The 19,201-nt window shown below is 47.6% G+C and overlaps 1 protein-coding gene across 4 annotated transcripts in view; it reads left to right on the forward strand.

The window, feature by feature from the left end:
* The first annotated feature begins 550 nt into the window (after nucleotides 1-550).
* The window catches only part of LOC137524134 (zinc finger protein 585A-like), a 122,888-nt gene continuing 104,237 nt past the window's right edge, over nucleotides 551-19,201 (forward strand). For 2 of the 4 annotated variants that reach the window (XM_068243688.1, XM_068243685.1), the window contains exons 1-4: nucleotides 551-761; nucleotides 4,565-4,665; nucleotides 7,459-7,623; nucleotides 7,707-7,830. In XM_068243688.1, the coding sequence (XP_068099789.1) occupies nucleotides 4,570-4,665; nucleotides 7,459-7,623; nucleotides 7,707-7,830 (385 nt within the window). In that variant the 5' untranslated portion in view covers nucleotides 551-761; nucleotides 4,565-4,569. The remainder of the gene's footprint in view (nucleotides 762-4,564; nucleotides 4,666-7,458; nucleotides 7,624-7,706; nucleotides 7,831-19,201) is intronic. The other 2 variants (XM_068243686.1, XM_068243687.1) reach the window with 1 other exon arrangement.

Here is a 19,201-nt window from a genome sequence, read left to right on the forward strand (position 1 = left end):
GAGCAGAAATGTTTGAACACAATCCCCACATGCTGAAGTCATATGCTTTACATATATTTCACCTATATGCTCATCTGTACACTTTGAAAGAAAAGGTCGCACAGTGAAAGAAAGCATTCCCAGAAGATAAGTGCAGCTGTTTAGTGCCCAGTGCAGGAGGATTATATTGCCTTTCAATCACACTGTCTGCAAGTTACTGAGCTGTGCTGAGCCAAAAGCTTCCAATGTGTTCACTGTGCACCACTACGGAACAGACAGCCTATAATGGGCAGCACATTTCAGCCAGTATGTGGGCTCTACACATATCTGGCAGTGGCACCCATGTCCCCTCTCTCTCATCTACCTGTCTCCCTGCAAGGCTGGCTCCCATCCAACAGAGCGATCCCTGCTTCCAGGACCCCGCTGCCCGCTGAGAGGGGGCGTGTCGCTCCTGGCCCCGCCCCTTTTGCGATCCGAATCGTTCATTTTGATGATTCGGATGATCGACTCATAAAAAAGATTCGGATCAAAGATCCGAATCGTTCATGATCCGGACAACACTAATGTGTATCCCCCCAGCCATGTGAGAAGCCCCCCTGCAGCCAGGTGTGTGAATGCTGAGTGGGAAGAGGAATGAGCTGTGTGTTTGGGGGACCCTCACATGGTGTAGAGACCCACTTTGTGAATCAGCTGTTCCTCCAGACTTTGCAGCAGCTCTGCCTGTGTCCCCTCTCTGTTGGAGGGGCTGCCTGTGTCTGCTGCAAGCTGCCATTATCACCCCAGTAAGTGTCACATTTATATTACTCTTTGTGTGTGTTCTTATGTGCACATTGTATACAGTTTACTAGTGTGTGTTATTACATCAGAACCCAACAATAAACAGAACTTTTGTATGATGTGGCACAGCCCCCTTTAGCTATTGGTAATGCAGTTGAATAGCAGTATTGGTAACCACACCGGTGTCAGTTAGTGTTTGGCAGTGCAGTTACTGTAGGAAACTGCTGCATGTAACGGCTAGTGGGCAGCTATCCTCAGCTCAGATGTACATACAGGGCTCAGCAGCGTTACTACTGCCTATAGTATGGGGAGGAGATGCAGCTGCCACCAGATTGACCATTAGGCAGATTCCTCTCTGATAAAATCTGATCAGAGGAGGATCTGTTCCCTGCCTGCACAGTGTTGAAAGCTCACCAGTCCGCTGGCGCAACTCCTGGCTTCCTACGGTGTCCGGCATCACAGCGAGCACCTGTACTCGTGACAAATTTTCCAGAATTTTTGATAGATCTTCAGCTGAATATTGATTAAAAGATTGATTGGGTGGCCATGTTGTGGCCAATCCTCTGAAAGTCGATCGTCTTACAAAATTGAGTAATGTATGGCTTCCCTAAGGGCCTGTTTCTACTACAAGGGAATACGTAACGTTTCCCTGCATGCATAACATATTGTTATGTTACAATACTCTAGCTGTCTGCAAACAGAGCAGCACACACAGCACATGCATGAGTCACAGAGACTCAATAGGTGCCCCCGGCAGTGCCTGGACAAAACCTCTCCACAGGCTTCCTGTACAACAGCAGTGACGTCACCCTGACAGGCGCTCCCGCTATGTCCCTGAGCGGCTGTCACACTGTTCGTTAGCAACGGTCAATGCAGGCAGGGGGAAGAGAGGCACTGTACCTCTGAAGTAATACAGATTATGCACCCCTCCACTGCGTCAGTGCGTCCCATGTCCCAGACGCGAACGCAGGGACAGATTGAGGCAGGGGTCACACTTGTCTTTCAGTTTCTACACTTTTCAGAAAACTGAAAGACAAGTGTGTCCCCTGCCTTACAGCAGCTAATGTAATTTATAGAGAAAACTGACAAATTGCGCAAGATGTCAGTTTTTTTTCTGCGAGCGAAATCTGCATTCAAGTGTGACCTAGCTCATTGATTAACATGAGTTCTCAGTTGAAAACAGTTTTTCTGTGCAGAAAACGCGCACAAAAGCCGACAAGTGTGACCCCTGCCTCAGAGTAGAAAGTAGGTTTTAGGTGGAACAGTGAAAAAAACAAAACACTTTGCTGGTAACTTCTGCATGTAATGCAACAGCACTAAAGCATTCGTGACAGCGGTCCTTTAAATAAATCCATATTATGAGTGTTGATTTTACGGAGTAGCTACGTAATCATAGCTACTTTGAATCGAGATGTAAATACAGTAATACAATACATTAACATTTCTCTAGCGCTTTTCTCCTATAGGACTCAAAGCGCTTAGGCTCTCTCAGATTCAGTAATTGGTAGTAGGATGAAGTATACACACAACAAAAGTTATATTTCTGCAAATGCCAAACTGAACAGGTGAGTTTTCAGTCTGGATTTAAACATGTCCAGGGATGGAGCTGTCCTGATCTGCTGAGGTAAGGAGTTACAAAACGAAGTATGCTGGACAGGTAGAAAAAAGGGGGAACGGGAAGACACAGGGAGCCCGAAATGGTGTGTTATCTCACGCGTGATGGATTGAAGAACAGAGTAATCAGATATACTCACAAAGCCGGGTTGCACGTCAGGCAACCACTTCATGTAGCATGTGGGAAAGTACCGTCCCACTTGGCTTTGTGATGTAGCTTGGGTGGTCGCAGCTCCTTAGGAAAAAGCCACCTGCCAAGGTGGTGTCCCCTAATCCTTGGGGAAGATCAACACGAAATGGGAGGTTGGAGGCGCCCTGGTGGGTGGGTACTTGTGAATTGGTATTGACATATACATGTATATCTCTATATGATTATATATGTATAAAGGTAAGGAGAGATCCTACCTTAGTGAGTAGTCATTCACGAATTCAGAAGGTAAATACTTTATTGGGGCACTTAAAATGATAATGCGTTCGCAGGTCGAGTAATGTGCCTTGAGAGAGAAGAACTGACATGGCACTAAGAACATGGCAACATTTCTGATTAAATAACATCAATGGTGTATAGATCACGCTATGTACAATTAAAAATGACAAAGGATGTATTAATACAATAAAAAGCATATACATATATATATCAAACATGTAAGTCCTTTAGGAGCCTGGGTACAGTGGCCTCAATCAGAAACATTAAAATATATATATATATATATATATATATATATATATATATATATATATATATATATATATATATATATATATATATATATATATATATATATATATATATATAATGAGGGTACATGTATAGGAGGTGAAAAACTACCGGAGAGAAGTGGACCTGACAATAATAATAAAAAAAAAAAAAAAATAGTCCCAAAAAACAAAACTAAAAGCGTTAGACCTGGGTGTCCACTGGTGAGGTGGCAAAGCCAAACCACCCACCCTTGGGATCTAGGTGGAGGGATCTGGCTTGTTAATTGAGCTACTCGCTATGCTGTAAGGACGGGGCGGGGGGAGGGCGGAGAACTAGGAAGGGGAGAGGAGAGCTGTAGGGGAAATGCGGGAAACGAACAGTTGCCGAGCCTGTTAGAGCATGGAGGGATCCTTCAGTGTGCGACACTAGTAATAAAAGATAAATACAGTCGGAAGATCCATCTACCGAAATCAGAATGTTCTCCAAACTCGAGCGCCTGTAACGCCGCCGCTGCCCTGCACCAGTTTAAATATGAAATGTTGCCGCGCTGATCAGCCATGGAGGCAGGCAGTGGTTTTCACTGCGAAACACATTGTCATTTTAAGTGCCCCAATAAAGTATTTACCTTCTGAATTCGTGAATGACTACTCACTAAGGTAGGATCTCGCCTTACCTTTACACATATATAATCATATAGTGATATACATGTATATGTCATTACCTTAAACCAATTCACAAGTACCCACCAGGGCACCTCCAACCTCCCATTTCGTCTAAAACGTAGGGGCAGCATGACAGAAGGCTCTGGGACCAAAAGTTTCCAAGTGGACTCTGGGTATGACTAGATTATTAGAACCTGCGGATCTGAGATTGCAGGGATTGCTACGCAGCTGTAACATTTCTTTCATGTAACCAGGGCCCAGATTATTTAGTGATTTAAATGTCAGTAGGCCGAACTTGAATAGGACCCTCCCCTCCATTCTATAGGTAGCCAATGAAGGGAGTGCAGGACTGGCATTAAGTGGCAGTGACGGTAATTGGTTGGTTAGAAGTCTGGCAGCAGTATTCTGTATCAGTTGTAGGCGGTATAAGACACTTATACGTAGGCGCTGGAAGTGTGTAGACAGACATCGGCACCTAGTCCTGGGGGGGAGAGGGGGTCGGGCAGACATGGGCATGCTCTGCAGTATCTGTTATGCGGCCTTGCGGCCTCCTTAGGAGCTTGGGAAAAAGGCTGAATGATATTCAGACAACAAAAAAATTAGATTGCTTTTTAACTTCAGCATTGCCTTTTTGGCTCCCTTGCAAACAATTTAACACATTACAATAGAGATTTAAATTTGATTTTTTTGGCTAACAGTTACTCTTTAATATTATCATCCAGTACAATGAGCCGTCTGTGACCTGCTGGGTGTGCAGCGCATGTCATACATCTCCATCCTTATATAGTCCTACAGGCCAGATAATCCTCGGTCTATTTTCCCCCCCGTGTAGGTCACATGACCATATCAATGACGATGGATGAGGACCAGAGTCACATGACTGAGAGGATAGTAATGCTCAGCCTGGAGATCATCTTCCTGCTGACTGGAGAGGTGAGGAGGATTCTGGGAGGGCCGACTGGAGAGGGGGGGGAGGATTCTGGGAGGGCTGACTGGAGAGGTGAGGAGGATTCTGGAAGGGCTGACTGGAGAGGCGAGTAGGCTTCTGGGAGGGCTGATTGGAAAGGTGAGGAGGATTTGTGGAGGGCTTGCTGGAGAGGTGAGGAGGATTCGTGGAGGGCTGGCTGGAGAGGTGAGGAGGGTTCTGGGAGGGCTGACTGGAGAGGTGAGGGTGATTCTGGGAGGGCTGATTGGAAAGGTGAGGAGGATTCTGGGAGGGCTGACTGGAGAGGCGAGGAGGCTTCTGGGAGGGCTGGTTGGAAAGGTGAGGAGGATTCTGGGAGGGCTGATTGGAAAGGTGAGGAGGATTCTGGGAGGGCTGGCTGGATAGGTGAGGAGGATTTGTGGAGGGCTGGCTGGAGAGGTGAGGAGGATTCTGGGAGGGCTGACTGGAGAGGTGAGGAGGGTTCTGGGAGGGCTGGCTGGAGAGGTGAGGAGGATTCTGGGAGGGCTGGCTGGAGAGGTGAGGAGGATTTGGGAAGGGCTGGCTGGAGAGGTGAGGAGGATTCTGGGAGGGCTGGCTGGAGAGGTGAGGAGGGTTCTGGGGAGGGCTGGCTGGAGAGGTGAGGAGGGTTCTGGGGAGGGCTGACTGGAGAGGTGAGGAGGATTCTGGGAGGGCTGACTGGAGAGGTGAGGAGGATTCTGGGAGGGCTGGCTGGAGAGGTGAGGAAGATTCTGGGAGGGCTGATTGGAAAGGTGATGAGAATTCTGGGAGGGCTGACTGGAGAGGTGAGGAGGATTCTGGAAGGGCTGACTGAAGAGGCGAGGAGGCTTCTGGGAGGGCTGATTGGAAAGTTGAGGAGGATTCTGGGAGGGCAGGCTGGAGAGGTGAGGAGGATTTGGGAAGGGCTGGCTGGAGAGGTGAGGAGGATTTGGGAAGGGCTGGCTGGAGAGGTGGGGAGGATTCTGGGATGGCTGGCCGGAGAAGTGAGGAGGGTTCTGGGGAGGGCTGACTGGAGAGGTGAGGAGGATTCTGGGAGGGCTGATTGGAAAGGTGAGGAGGATTCTGGGAGGGCTGATTGGAAAGGTGAGGAGGATTCTGGGAGGGCTGACTGGAGAGGTGAGGAGGATTCGGGGAGGGCTGATTTGGAAAGGTGAGGAGGATTCTGGGAGGGCAGGCTGGAGAGGTGAGGAGGATTCTGGGAGGGCTGACTGGAGAGGTGAGGAGGGTTCTGGGAGGGCTGACTGGAGAGGTGAGGAGGGTTCTGGGAGGGCTGACTGGAAAGGTGAGGAGGATTCTGGGAGGGCTGGCTGGAGAGGTGAGGAGGATTCTGGGAGGGCTGACTGGAGAGGTGAGGAGGGTTCTGGGAGGGCTGACTGGAGAGGTGAGGAGGGTTCTGGGAGGGCTGACTGGAAAGGTGAGGAGGATTCTGGGAGGGCTGGCTGGAGAGGTGAGGAGGATTCTGGGAGGGCTGGCTGGAGAGGTGAGGAGGATTCTGGGAGGGCTGACTGGAGAGGTGAGGAGGGTTCTGGGAGGGCTGACTGGAGAGGTGAGGAGGGTTCTGGGAGGGCTGACTGGAAAGGTGAGGAGGATTCTGGGAGGGCTGGCTGGAGAGGTGAGGAGGATTCTGGGAGGGCTGGCTGGAGAGGTGAGGAGGATTTGGGAAGGGCTGGCTGGAGAGGTGAGGAGGATTCTGGTAGGGCTGGCTGGAGAGGTGAGGAGGGTTCTGGGGAGGGCTGACTGGAGAGGTGAGGAGGGTTCTGGGGAGGGCTGACTGGAGAGGTGAGGAGGGTTCTGGGGAAGGCTGACTGGAGAGGTGAGGAGGATTCTGGGAGGGCAGGCTGGAGAGGTGAGGAGGATTCTGGGAGGGCAGGCTGGAGAGGTGAGGAGGATTCTGGGAGGGCTGATTGGAAAGGTGAGGAAGATTCTGGGAGGGCTGACTGGAGAGGTGAGGAGGATTCTGGAAGGGCTGACTGGAGAGGCGAGTAGGCTTCTGGGAGGGCTGATTGGAAAGGTGAGGAGGATTTGTGGAGGGCTGGCTGGAGAGGTGAGGAGGATTTGTGGAGGGCTGGCTGGAGAGGTGAGGAGGATTCTGTGAGGGATGACTGGAGAGGTGAGGAGGGTTCTGGGAGGGCTGACTGGAGAGGTGAGGGTGATTCTGGGAGGGCTGATTGGAAAGGTGAGGAGGATTCTGGGAGGGCTGACTGGTGAGGCGAGGAGGCTTCTGGGAGGGCTGGTTGGAAAGGTGAGGAGGATTCTGGGAGGGCTGATTGGAAAGGTGAGGAGGATTCTGGGAGGGCTGGCTGGATAGGTGAGGAGGATTTGTGGAGGGCTGGCTGGAGAGGTGAGGAGGATTCTGGGAGGGCTGACTGGAGAGGTGAGGAGGGTTCTGGGAGGGCTGACTGGAGAGGTGAGGAGGATTCTGGGAGGGCTGACTGGAAAGGTGAGGAGGTTTCTGGGAGGGTTGACTGGAGAGGTGAGGAGGATTTGGGGACGGCTGGCTGGAGAGGTGAGGAGCATTCTGGGAGGGCTGGCTGGAGAGGTGAGGAGCATTCTGGGAGGGCTGACTGGAGAGGTGAGGAGGATTCGGGGACGGCTGGCTGGAGAGGCGAGGAGGATTTGGGGAGGGCTGGCTGGAGAGGTGAGGAGGATTCTGGGAGGGCTGACTGGAGAGGTGAGGAGGATTCTGGGAATATTCCATCATCACCACAACATGTCAGGCCTGTGCTAGTTGAGGATTCTGGGAATGTACATGGTGATTGTTGTTACTGTGTGTTGTTACACAGGAGTATGAAGTAGTGAAGAAGACATCTGGTGAGACTCCCAGTAGCCGTCTACATGGCCCATCCACCATCTCTGTGCCTCCACCTCACTCCCTGACACCTCAGAGAAACAATGTGAAGAAGACTCTAGAAATCATAAACAAGATGGTTGAGCTGCTGACGGGACAGGTGAGCAGTGCTGAGGATTATGGGACATTATGCAGCATCAGCAAGGGATGTGTGTGGATAGTGACTATTGTTGTGTGTGCCAGGTCCCTATGAGGTGTCAGGATGTCACAGTCTATTTCTCCATGGAGGAGTGGCAGTATTTAAAAGGACACAAGGACCTCTACAAGGACTTCATGATGGAGAATCAGCCGCCCCTCACATCACCAGGTAAGAGCAGTTCAGAGCATCCACTTAGATCTCCCCCATTATCTGATAAGCACCTTAGCCTTGTGCACATGCTAGACAGAAGCCATTGAAAAGAAACACTCAGTAACTGATCATCAGATAAATATTCAATGAAACACAACCCAACAACATGAAAACACTGTAAACAATAATGACACTTGGGCAAAGGTAACAGTCTATCCCTCAGGAGACAAACTCCAATCCTCGAGGGCCATATCCAGGCCAGTGTTTAGGATGGACAGAGAAATGTGCTCTACTCGATGAGCCTCACCTTGCCTGATTCAGTCCCATCAATTCATTAGAGCTGTGCCGAAACCATGTGAGGACCTCGGCCCCCGAGGACTGGAGTTCAGCAGCCTTTTGACTCGGTTCATGCTATTATCATTCATGCCAGACCGAACAAATGTTGCAAACTGACCTATGACTGTTGACACAAGTTCCCATGCGTGGCTGCCCTGCATGACCTGTGTATGAACCTTCCCATACACCATGCATGGTGTCATTCCTGCTACCAATGCTGCCCATTTTTCTGCAGTCTCTACACTGCTGCTAATGACCACGTCGCTGTACTGAATAATCTTAATTTTAGAACATTTTTTTTTTTAATTTTGCACACTTTAAAGACCATTTCTCAATGTCATCCACTATAGGTCAGTGAAAGAACCACATATACAATATTAACAGAGGCTCCAATGAAGGATAAAAACGATTAAAATCCGTTTTAAATGGACGGTAAACAATGACCGGACAAAATGAGCCATTATTGACCTTTTTTCGTGTTCTCCAAACTTGATTGCCTGATGAAGCAGGATAGTGGCCCGTGAAACGCGTTGCACACTTGGAGATGTTTTAATAAATGGTACTGTTATTATAATAACGGCTCATTTTCTCCGGTCATTGTTTACCTGAGGGAGGCGAGTTCACTCACTTCCTTCCTTTTACAGATTTTAATCATTTGTATCCTTCCTTGGCGCCTTTGTTATACCTGTTACACTGCTTATCCAGTCCACCCTTGGTGGAGGGGTGTATCCCCATCTTCTTCTATCTACAGAGAGCGACTTCTTAGACCTGAGTGGGGTCAGGTTACAATTCTCTGTTCAGTGGTTGCCTGTGTGGCGACCCTCTTTTGTGAGTATAATGCCATCTTTTTATACACCATATTTTCATTCAAACTAATACAATAGATTGGGCTCTCGGTTTCATCTTTTGTTTTTTAAGCCACATATACAGTGGGTTGCAAAAGTATTCGGCCCCCTTGAAGTTTTCCACATTTTGTCATATTACTGCCACAAACATGAATCAATTTTATTGGAATTCCACGTGAAAGACCAATACAAAGTGGTGTACACGTGAGAAGTGGAACGAAACTCATGCATGATTCCAAACATTTTTTACAAATCAATAACTGCAAAGTGGGGTGTGCGTAATTATTCGGCCCCCTGAGTCAATACTTTGTAGAACCACCTTTTGCTGCAATTACAGCTGCCAGTCTTTTAGGGTATGTCTCTACCTCTACATTTCCATGTGGAATTCCAATAAAATTGATTCATGTTTGTGGCAGTAATATGACAAAATGTGGAAAACTTCAAGGGGGCCGAATACTTTTGCAACCTACTGTACAATATTGATCAATTAAACAAGTCCCCTTGTCTCAACAAGGATATCATATATCAATGAACTCATCAGTAACATACAGCCCCGTTTCTATTGGCGTTCAAATAGTGCAATTGCCCGGGGCGCCGAATTGAGAGGCAGAAGGGGGGGGGAGACAGCGGTGTGGGGAGCAGGCATAGCTTAGTTACAACTCACCTGCCGCGATCTCTGCACACACACAGCCTCTATCTTCTTCCTTTCCCAGGCATCCATTCCGTTTGTAACCGCTCCTTCTTGTGATGACATGACCGCATGTCATCACAGGGGGTGCTGTTACCAATGCAACAGATGCCTGGGACAGGAAGGAGATAGAGGCTGCGGGGGATCACAGAAGGTGAGTTGTAACTAGACTATATCCGCTCGCCCTGCTGCTGTGCCTGTGCTGGAGGCACCTACCTATCTAACTTATACTCGGGGCACCTACCTATCTAACCTACAATCGGGGCACCTACCTATCTAACCTACACTCAGGGCACCTACCTATCTAACCTACACTCAGGGCACCTACCTATCTAACCTACACTCAGGGCACCTACCTATCTAACCTACACTCAGGGCACCTACCTATCTAACCTACACTCAGGGCACCTACCTATCTAACCTATACTCGGGGAACCTACCTATCTAACCTGTACAGGAGGCACGTACCTAACCAACCTATACTGGTGGCACTTACCTGTCTAACCTATATTTGAGACTCCTACCTATCTAACCTATACTGGTGGCAACTATAAGCGCTACTCTATACTGAAGGCACCTACCTAGCTAACCTATATTTGAGACTTCTACCTATCTAACCTATACTGGTGGCAACTATAAGGGCTACTCTATACTGAAGGCACCTACCTAGCTAACCTATATTTGAGACTTCTACCTATCTAACCTATACTGGTGGCAACTATAAGGGCTACTCTATACTGAAGGCACCTACCTAGCTAACCTATATTTGAGACTCCTACCTATCGAACCTATACTGGGGGCAACTATGCGTGGCTGCCTATACTGGGGGGGACCTATAGCTGGCTAACTATACTGTGGGCACCTATACCTGGCTCCACGGGGCTTAAAATACCAATCAATGGGGAGGAGTGCAAGCTCAGAGCACGCTATGTAGCGGTAGCGCAGCTAGCGTGCACTGTTAACTTACACTCGTTCTTCCCGAAATAACGGCCGCTACACTCAACCCCGGCAGGTCCGATGGCTTTACTTGAAGCAATCCCCACACTTTGTGTTTTCAGTTTTTTGATGAAGAGGATCTGCTGGCGTGGAGGTGGTCCCCACCTGTCCCCGATGTGCACCTTGGAGGAAGTTATTGGTTATCATATTGGCAGGATGTGTGTGAAGAATAGAAAAGCCCTGTGGGATGGGGAGAGTATGCAGCAAGTGTCCCTTAAGAGATTGAAGTGATCTGTATTGAACTGAATTCATTCCCTTCAGTGAGATGCTGTACAATGAAGTATGAATGACTGTCACACCTTTATCACACACACATTCAGTTCCAGTTAGTTCATGAGATTGGTACAGCTAGCATTTTCTGTTGATAGCGTGAAGATAAGTACTGGACTGCATAAATGTAGCGTGAAGTGCAAATGGTACAGTGTTTTTTCTGAAATAATTCCTTTAAGAGCAGGGGGTTACTGGGACTTTAAAGAGACACTGAAGCGGAAAAAAAATATGATCTAATGAATTGGCTGTGTAGTACGGATAATTACTAGAAGATTAGTAGCAAAGAAAATATTCTCATAATTTTTATTTTCAGTTATATAGTGTTTTTTTATAACATTGCATCATTCTCTAATATTAGCAGTTTACACACTACTCAGCATTCTAAATGATTTTGCAGAGCAGCCCAGTGAACTATTGACCTGTCCTGTGCATAAGAAAAAACAATACAGTGACAGTTGAGATAACAAGCTTCAGAACTCAGAGCTCTCTGCGACTTTGAAAGTCATGGAGCTTAAAGGGATACTGTAGGGGGGGTCGGGGGAAAATAAGTTGAACTTACCTGGGGCTTCTAATGGTCCCCTACAGACATCCTGTGCCCGCGCAGACACTCACCGATGCTCCGGCTCCGCATCTGGCTCACTTCTGGAATTTCAGACTTTAAAGTCTGAAAACCACTGTGCTTGCGTTGCCGTGTCCTCGCCCCCCCTGATGTCACCAAGAACATACGGCGCAGGCACAGACCATACTGGGCATGCGCAGTACCCTCCTGGTGACATCAGCGGCAGTGAGGACACGGCAACGCAGGCGCAGTGGTTTTCAGACTTTAAAGTCTGAAATTCCAGAAGTGAACCAGAGGCGGGGCCGGAGCATTGGGGAGTGGCTGCGTGAGCACAGGATGTCTGTGGGGGACCATTAGAAGCCCTGGGTAACTTTAACTCATTTTCCCCCGACCACCCTACAGTATCCCTTTAATGGCTCTTTTGCATAGGTAACAAGTGGAGTTTCTTAACTCTTCCTGTGCTGGAAACAGTATTAGACTCAGGTATCTGCTGCCAATGTTTTATTTCTTAGCTGTACTACACATACCCATCAGTATATCATAATTTTTTTTTTTTTTGCTTCAGTGTCTCTTTAAGAGTTAGAAGTGAGCGGTGACGTGCATACTAGCACTCATGATCCAGAATGAGGCTTGTTGTGAGGCTGGTCTTTTTAAAGGGCAACTGAAGTGAGAGTTATATGGAGGCTGCCATATTTATTTCCTTTTAAACAATACCAGTTGCCTGGCAGCCCTACTGATCTTTTTGGCTTTAGCGGTGTCTGAATAACGCCTGAAACAAGCATGCAGCGAATCTAGTCGGATCTGACTATAATGTCAGAAACGCCTGATCTGCTACATGTTTGTTTAGGGTCTATTACTAAAAGTATTGGAGTCAGAGGATCAGCAGGGCTGCGAGGCAACTAGTACTGCTTAAAATGAAATAAATATGGCAGCCTCCTTATTCCTTTCTTTTCAGTTGCCCTTTAACCACTTGAGGACCCACCCTTTACCCCCCCTTAAGGACCAGCGCTGTTTTAGCTGATCTGTGCTGGGTGGGCTGTGCAGCCCCCAGCACAGATCAGGGTGCAGGCAGAGCGACCAGATCGCCCCCCTTTTTTCCCCACTAGGGGGATGATGTGCTGGGGGGGTCTGATCGCGGCGAAATTCCCTCCCTCCCTCTCATCCCTGTCCCCCCTGGCAATCTGGGCTGCACAGGACGCTATCTGTCCTGTGCAGCCAGTGACAGGCTGTCCCCTGTCACATGGCGGCGATCCCCGGCCGCTGATTGGCCGGGGATCGCCGATCTGCCTTACGGCGCCGCTGCGCAGCAGAGCCGTACAATGTAAACAAAGCGGATTATTTCCGCTTGTGTTTACATTTAGCCTGCGAGCCGCGATCGGCGGCCCGCAGGCTATTTACGGTGCCCCCTGCCGTGAATTGACAGGAAGCAGCCTGCTTCCTGATTAATTAGCCTGCAGCCGGCGACGCAGAACTGCGTCGCTGGTCCTGCAGCTGCCACTTTGCCGACGCGCGGTATGAGTGCGCGGTCGGCAAGTGGTTAAGGAGGAGAGGCCCGTCCTGACAAGCAACCATTGTGTCATCACACTGAAGAAGCCCACATGGCAGTGGGTGCAATGCGTATGTGGGCGTGGCTTGGAGATGCCGGGCTGGGGGAGCGGCCATGAACGATTGCATGTGAGGCGCTAATGCCTGTAATCGGCAGCCAGAAGCAAGTGAACGCTGCCCACCACAGATATCTGTTAGCTGCGGGACGCTGCAGTGTTGTAGCAGTAAAAGTGGGAAAAAAGCCATACGATAGAGGTAATGCTGCACGCTGGCATGCTTTGAAGCTGAGCGGATAGCCGGCACATCAGCAGATTGCTATTGCCATAGATGGTGGTTTGAGCGGAAGGACTTTGCTCTCTAGGCTGCCTTTAGCGGAGGTGCAATTTACAATAGCCTGATGATTTATACAGCATATGATATTGGCATCACTTGTATAAGACTAATAATGCTGCTGTGAAGAGGTGTATTGCTTCCTTGCTATGTGACTTGGAGACTTATTATTATTATTATTATTAACCTCCTTAGCGGTAACCCCGAGCTGAGCTCGGGGTAAGCTGCCGTGGACGATTGCTCAGGCCCCGCTGGGCCGATTTGCATAAAATTTTTTTTGATACACACTCTGCTAGCTGCGTGTGACCTCCGTTCGCCGCCGCTCCACGCCGATCGCCGCTACCCGCCGCGTTAGAGGATGCCCTCCCGCCGAGACCCCATGCGCTGCCTGGCCAATCAGTGCCAGGCATCGCTAAGGGGTGGATCAGGACTCCCTCTGACGTCGCGCCCGTCACCATTGCGATGGGGGAAGCCCTAAAAGAAATCCCGTTCAGAATGATCGCTAGAGGCGTTCGGAGGGGGTGGGGGGATGCCACTAGGCTAGCTACATGATTTAAAAAAAAATGTAAAAAATAGTGCTCCCTGGCGGATTTAATTGACCGCCAGGGAGGTTAATTGGATTTCTATAGTGCCAACATATTACGCAGCGCTGTACAATAAATAGGATAATTACAGACAATGATAACAGGGGTGACAGCACAATACAGGTAATAGACAATAGATACAACAATACAGGTAACAAGCAATAAGATACACAATGCATATAGTAATATAATGCCAGATCATACACTGGAGTGCTAGTGGTAAAAATACAAGTTCCATAATTCTGGGTAAACTGCACACAGCCAAGTATGATACACAAGGGGGGAGGGCCCTGCCAAAGGCTTACAATCTAGAGGACAAGCAATTGCATCATTGGCACTCGCTTTACTACATACACATGCTCTCTAGGGTCGGCTGATCCAGGTGTATGCGAGGTGTGTTGTATGAATGATTGTGAACTGGTCCTTGGAGCGCTCCTAATATTATACAGCCCAGTTTTCAGGTTGGTTGGGGTTTGTGGTTTTGTGAAATTTCAGTCACGTTCACTATTTTTCTACTAATAAAGGAGGTTTATTTATAGTTTGTGGAGTGGCGGTTGTTTATTGGTTTTATCTGATACGGCGTATTGTCAACCTGCCTTCCCTCCTTCCTGGAGGTGAACTAAACAATTTTTAGGGACCTAAACATCTGATTTATTTTTTTTTTGCATTTTTTTTTTAGGGCCGCTCCACTGAACCTGCCCTGAGCCCCGGCAGGTCCAGTGACTTTAACCATTTCAGCCCGCAGGGATTTTTCACCTTATGCATCAGAGCAATTTTCACCTACTATTCATTCGCTAATAACTTTATCACTACTTAACACAATTTATTGATCTATATCTTGTTTTTTTCCGCCACTAATTAGGCTTTCTTTGGGTGGTACATTTTGCTACGAATTATTTTTTATGAATGATTTTAACAGGATTAATAAGGAAAAAAATTGAAAAAATTCATTATTTCTCAGATTTCGTCCATTATATCTTTAAAATAATCCATGCTACCATAATTAAAACCTATGTATTTTATTTGCCCATTTGTCTCGGTTATGACACCATTTAATTTATGTCCCTATCACAATGTATGGCGCCAATATTTTATTTGAAAATAAAGGTGCATTTTTTTCTGTTTTGTGTCCATCACTATTTACAAGCTTATAATTTAAAAAAATGTTTGTAGTATACCCCCCTTCAAATGCATATTTAAAAAATTCAGACCCTTAGGTAGCTATCTTTTGTTTGTTTGTTTCTTTTTTTATTGTAATTTTTTTTTCCTTGAAAAATTTTATTTGGGTAATATTTTGGTGTAGGAAATAAACAGTTAATTTTTAATGTTATTATATGTGTAAAATGTAATGTAAAAAATATGTAGATGTAGTTTTACTATTTGGCTACAAGATGGCCACCTTGAGGTTTTTTTTTTCTCCTTGTGCTTCTTGCTAAGCGAAAGCACAAGGGGGACACGGAAACATTTTTTTTTCAGAAAAACTGAAGCATCTTGTAAGAGCTCTTCAGTTTTTCTGCTGGGGACACGGATCGGTGATCGGGAACCATGTTCCCTTTCACTGATCCCAGGGCTACCGGGGGACAGCACGGGCGCGCATCAGCGAGCCAAAGCGTGGGACCGCAGCAGAGTAGCCACCCGGACATGAGCCTCAGAAATGGTTAATTGATGGGTTCCCCGCACTTTGATTGGCCTTGTAGGCTGTCTCTCGAGTGACAGGCAGCCTATTGGGCCAATCAAAGCGCTGGGATAACATCCATTAAAGCCACTGGACCTGCTGGGGCTCAGGACGGGTTCAGTGGAGCAGCCGTTAGTTCGGAGGATAAGTTACCAGCACACGCTAGATGCACTACTGCAGCATAGCGTGCGCTCTTGTCATTAAAAAGTGCTGCTTTTGCAGTGCAGCTTGATGAATCTACTCCATGTGTTTGTATTCAGCTCAAAGTAGCTTTCATCAGCAAAAAAAATAAAAAAAATAAAACCAAACAGTGCTTTCTACAGCACACAAACAGTTATCTTCAGCATAAAGCAAAAGTCTCTTAGCAGTAAATTCACTGACAGTTCACAAACCAACACACCTCAGGGCCCTTTCACACTGGTGCATTGCCGTGGCCTGGTTAGCTGCAGGCCACCGCTACACCAATGAAAGTCTATGGGGCTTTTCATACCGAAGCGGCGCAATGTGATGGAAGGGACATTTTCAGCACATACCTGACGTGAGCGCGTACCAACATTACCGTCGATTTGCACGGTTATGTGCGGCAGACCGGAAGTCAAGTAACGCGTAAATTTAGAAAAATTCTGCACAGTTCCTTTCTTCGACCACAGGAAGTGAGCGCTAGAGAGCCTGCTGCCCAATGGTGATTACCGCGTATTAGCGAGGTAAACCCCGCAGGCTTGTTTTGGTGGTGCGACATGACCTTTGCACCACACCGTATCTTTAATACCAGTTAGCAGTATGAAACCGGCCTCAGTGTTACTTTGTTTAGTAAGAGGGTTCTCACCACTATATCTGGAAAGTCCATCCAGCAGCTATGATGAAACACTGTACAGCCTGTTTCCATGCCTGCTCAGGCAAACACCACTCCTGAGAAGCAGCACACCTCCTCCGAAAGACTCCACCCCTGAGCAGCCGTACACCTACTCAGGCAGGCACCACCCCTGAGCAGTAGTAGACCTGCTTAGACGGGCACCATCCCTGAGCAGTATACCACTTGCTCATACACTGCAGAGCTCCCCCAGCCACACACAAAGCTGCTTCTGTACAGCAGTCACTGGGACTACATGGCAGAGATCACTTTTATGCTGTAATAGAGGAATCTTGTATTTCTGCCTTTTCCAGCCCTGTGTGTTCCCTACAGGTGTATCCAGTAACAGAACCTCACCGGAGGGACATACAGGTCCTCTTTATTCCCAGGATTGTACACAGGAAGATCACACCATCCCCCACCCTCATCAGGTAGATGGAACAGAGGCTGTAAACACAACACTCACTCCATATAGAATTACCTCACTGCATCAGTGCTTGCATTGTAACAGTGTTATTTCCTGTGTTTAGGGTGAAGGAGTGACGGATGTGAAGCAGGAGGATGGAGATGAGGAAGAGACACATGTGAAAGAGGAGCAGCAGTCTGCAGAGGAGAGTGACGTGATGGGGACCAGTGACTTAGGGATGCCATTTCCAGGTAAACAAGATGCCTTGCCCATTTCATCAGATAATTATGTGCTTACACCCAGGGTCATTTCCCACCTATTTGGTGCCCCAACAAGACAATGTGTATTCTGTGTATCGATCTTTCCCTGTTCATGTCTAAAGGATTTCAAGGGAAACCTTTTTATTTTTTTATGTCCTGCCCAGGAGTATATCGGTACCAATAGAGGGAGTAGCAGGACAGGGTGGCTCCTCCTATTGGCTGGCTCCACTGCCTGTACATTTCACTGAATGGCAGTTTGTTAGTTACCGACAGCTCAAGGCTGCTCTTAAAATACTGAACATCTCACTTTTTTTTTAACCAAATGCTCTAATCTCAGTGAATTTACATTTATTGAGGTATTTATTTAACAAGTCGGTAATTTACCTCTCTAGTCGGTCATTTTACTTTCCCATGCGCCAACAGACTTAGTGAATTGACATTTGATTGAATGTTGGGTAAAATCAGCTGTTTTCTGCATTGCTGAATGGGGTAATGCTTGGTGAATTGCAGCCATTGTGGGATAGTGTGCGCTATTCAGCACCACCCCTGAGCAGTATACCACTTGCTCACACACAAAGCTGTTTCTGTACAGCAGTCACTGGGACTACATGGCAGAGATCACTTTTATGCTGTAATAGAGGAATCTTATATTTCTGCCTTTTCCAGCCCTGTGTGTGTTCCCTACAGGTGGATCCAGTGACAGAACCTCACCGGAGAGATATACAGGTCCTCTTTATTCCCAGGATTGTACACAGGAAGATCACACCATACCCCACCATCATCAGGTAGATGGAACTGAGGCTGTAAACACAACACTGACTCCATATGGAATGACCTCCCTTCATCAGTGCTTGCATTGTAACAGTGTTATTTCCTGTTATTTTCCGTGTTTAGAGTGAAGAAGTGATGGATGTGAAGCTGGAGGATGAAGATGATGAAGAGACACATGTGAAAGAGGAGCAGCAGTGTGCAGAGGAGAGTGACATGATGGGGACCAGTGACTCAGGGATGCCACTTCCAGGTGAACAAGCAGCCTTGCCCATTGCCACATATAACAGTGTGCTTACACCCAGGGCCATTTCCCAGCTATTTGGTGCCCCGACAAGACAATGTGTATTCTGTGTATCGATCTTTCCCTGTTCACATCTAAAGGATTACAGGGGAAACCTCATACTTTCTGATGTCCTGCCCGGGAGTATATCGGTACCAATGGAGGGAGTAGCAGGACAGGGTGGCTCCTCCTATTGGCTGGCTTCATTGCCTGTACATTTTACTGAATGGCAGTTTGTTAGTTACTGACAGCTCCAAGCTGCTCTTAAAATACTGAACATCTCACTTGTTGTGAACCAAATGCTCTAATCTCAGTGAAGTGACATTTATTGAAGTGTTTATTTAACAAGTCGGTAATTTACCTCTCTAGTCGGTCATTTTACTTTCTCATGCTGCAACAGACTTAGGGAATTGACATTTGATTGAATGTTGCGTAAAATCAGCTGTTTTCTGCATTGCTGAATGGGGTAATGCTTGGGGAATTGCAGCCATTGTGGGATGGTGTGCACTATTCAGCACCATCCCTGTGCAGTATACCACTTGCTCATACACTGCAGAGCTTCCCCAGACACACGCAAAGCTGCTTCTGTACAGCAGTCACTGGGACTACATGGCAGAGATCACTTTTATGCTTAGGAATCTATTTCTGCCTTTTCCACCCCTGTGTGTGTTCCCTACAGGTGGATTCATTAACAGAACTTCACCGGAGAGATATACAGGTCCTCTTTGTTCCCAGGATTGTACACAGGAGGATCCCACCATCCCCCACCCTCATCAGGTAGATGGAACTGAGGCTGTAAACACAACACTGACTCCATATGGAATGACCTCACTTCATCAGTGCTTGCATTGCAACAGTGCTAGTTCCTGTTATTTTCTGTGTTTAGGGTGAAGAAGTGATGGATGTGAAGCTGGAGGATGGAGATGAAGAGACACATGTGAAGGAGGAGCAGCAGTCTGCAGAGGAGAGTGACATAATGGGGACCAGTGACTTA

The sequence above is a fragment of the Hyperolius riggenbachi genome, chromosome 7 (genome assembly GCF_040937935.1).
Source record: "Hyperolius riggenbachi isolate aHypRig1 chromosome 7, aHypRig1.pri, whole genome shotgun sequence".
Lineage (NCBI taxonomy): Eukaryota > Metazoa > Chordata > Amphibia > Anura > Hyperoliidae > Hyperolius > Hyperolius riggenbachi.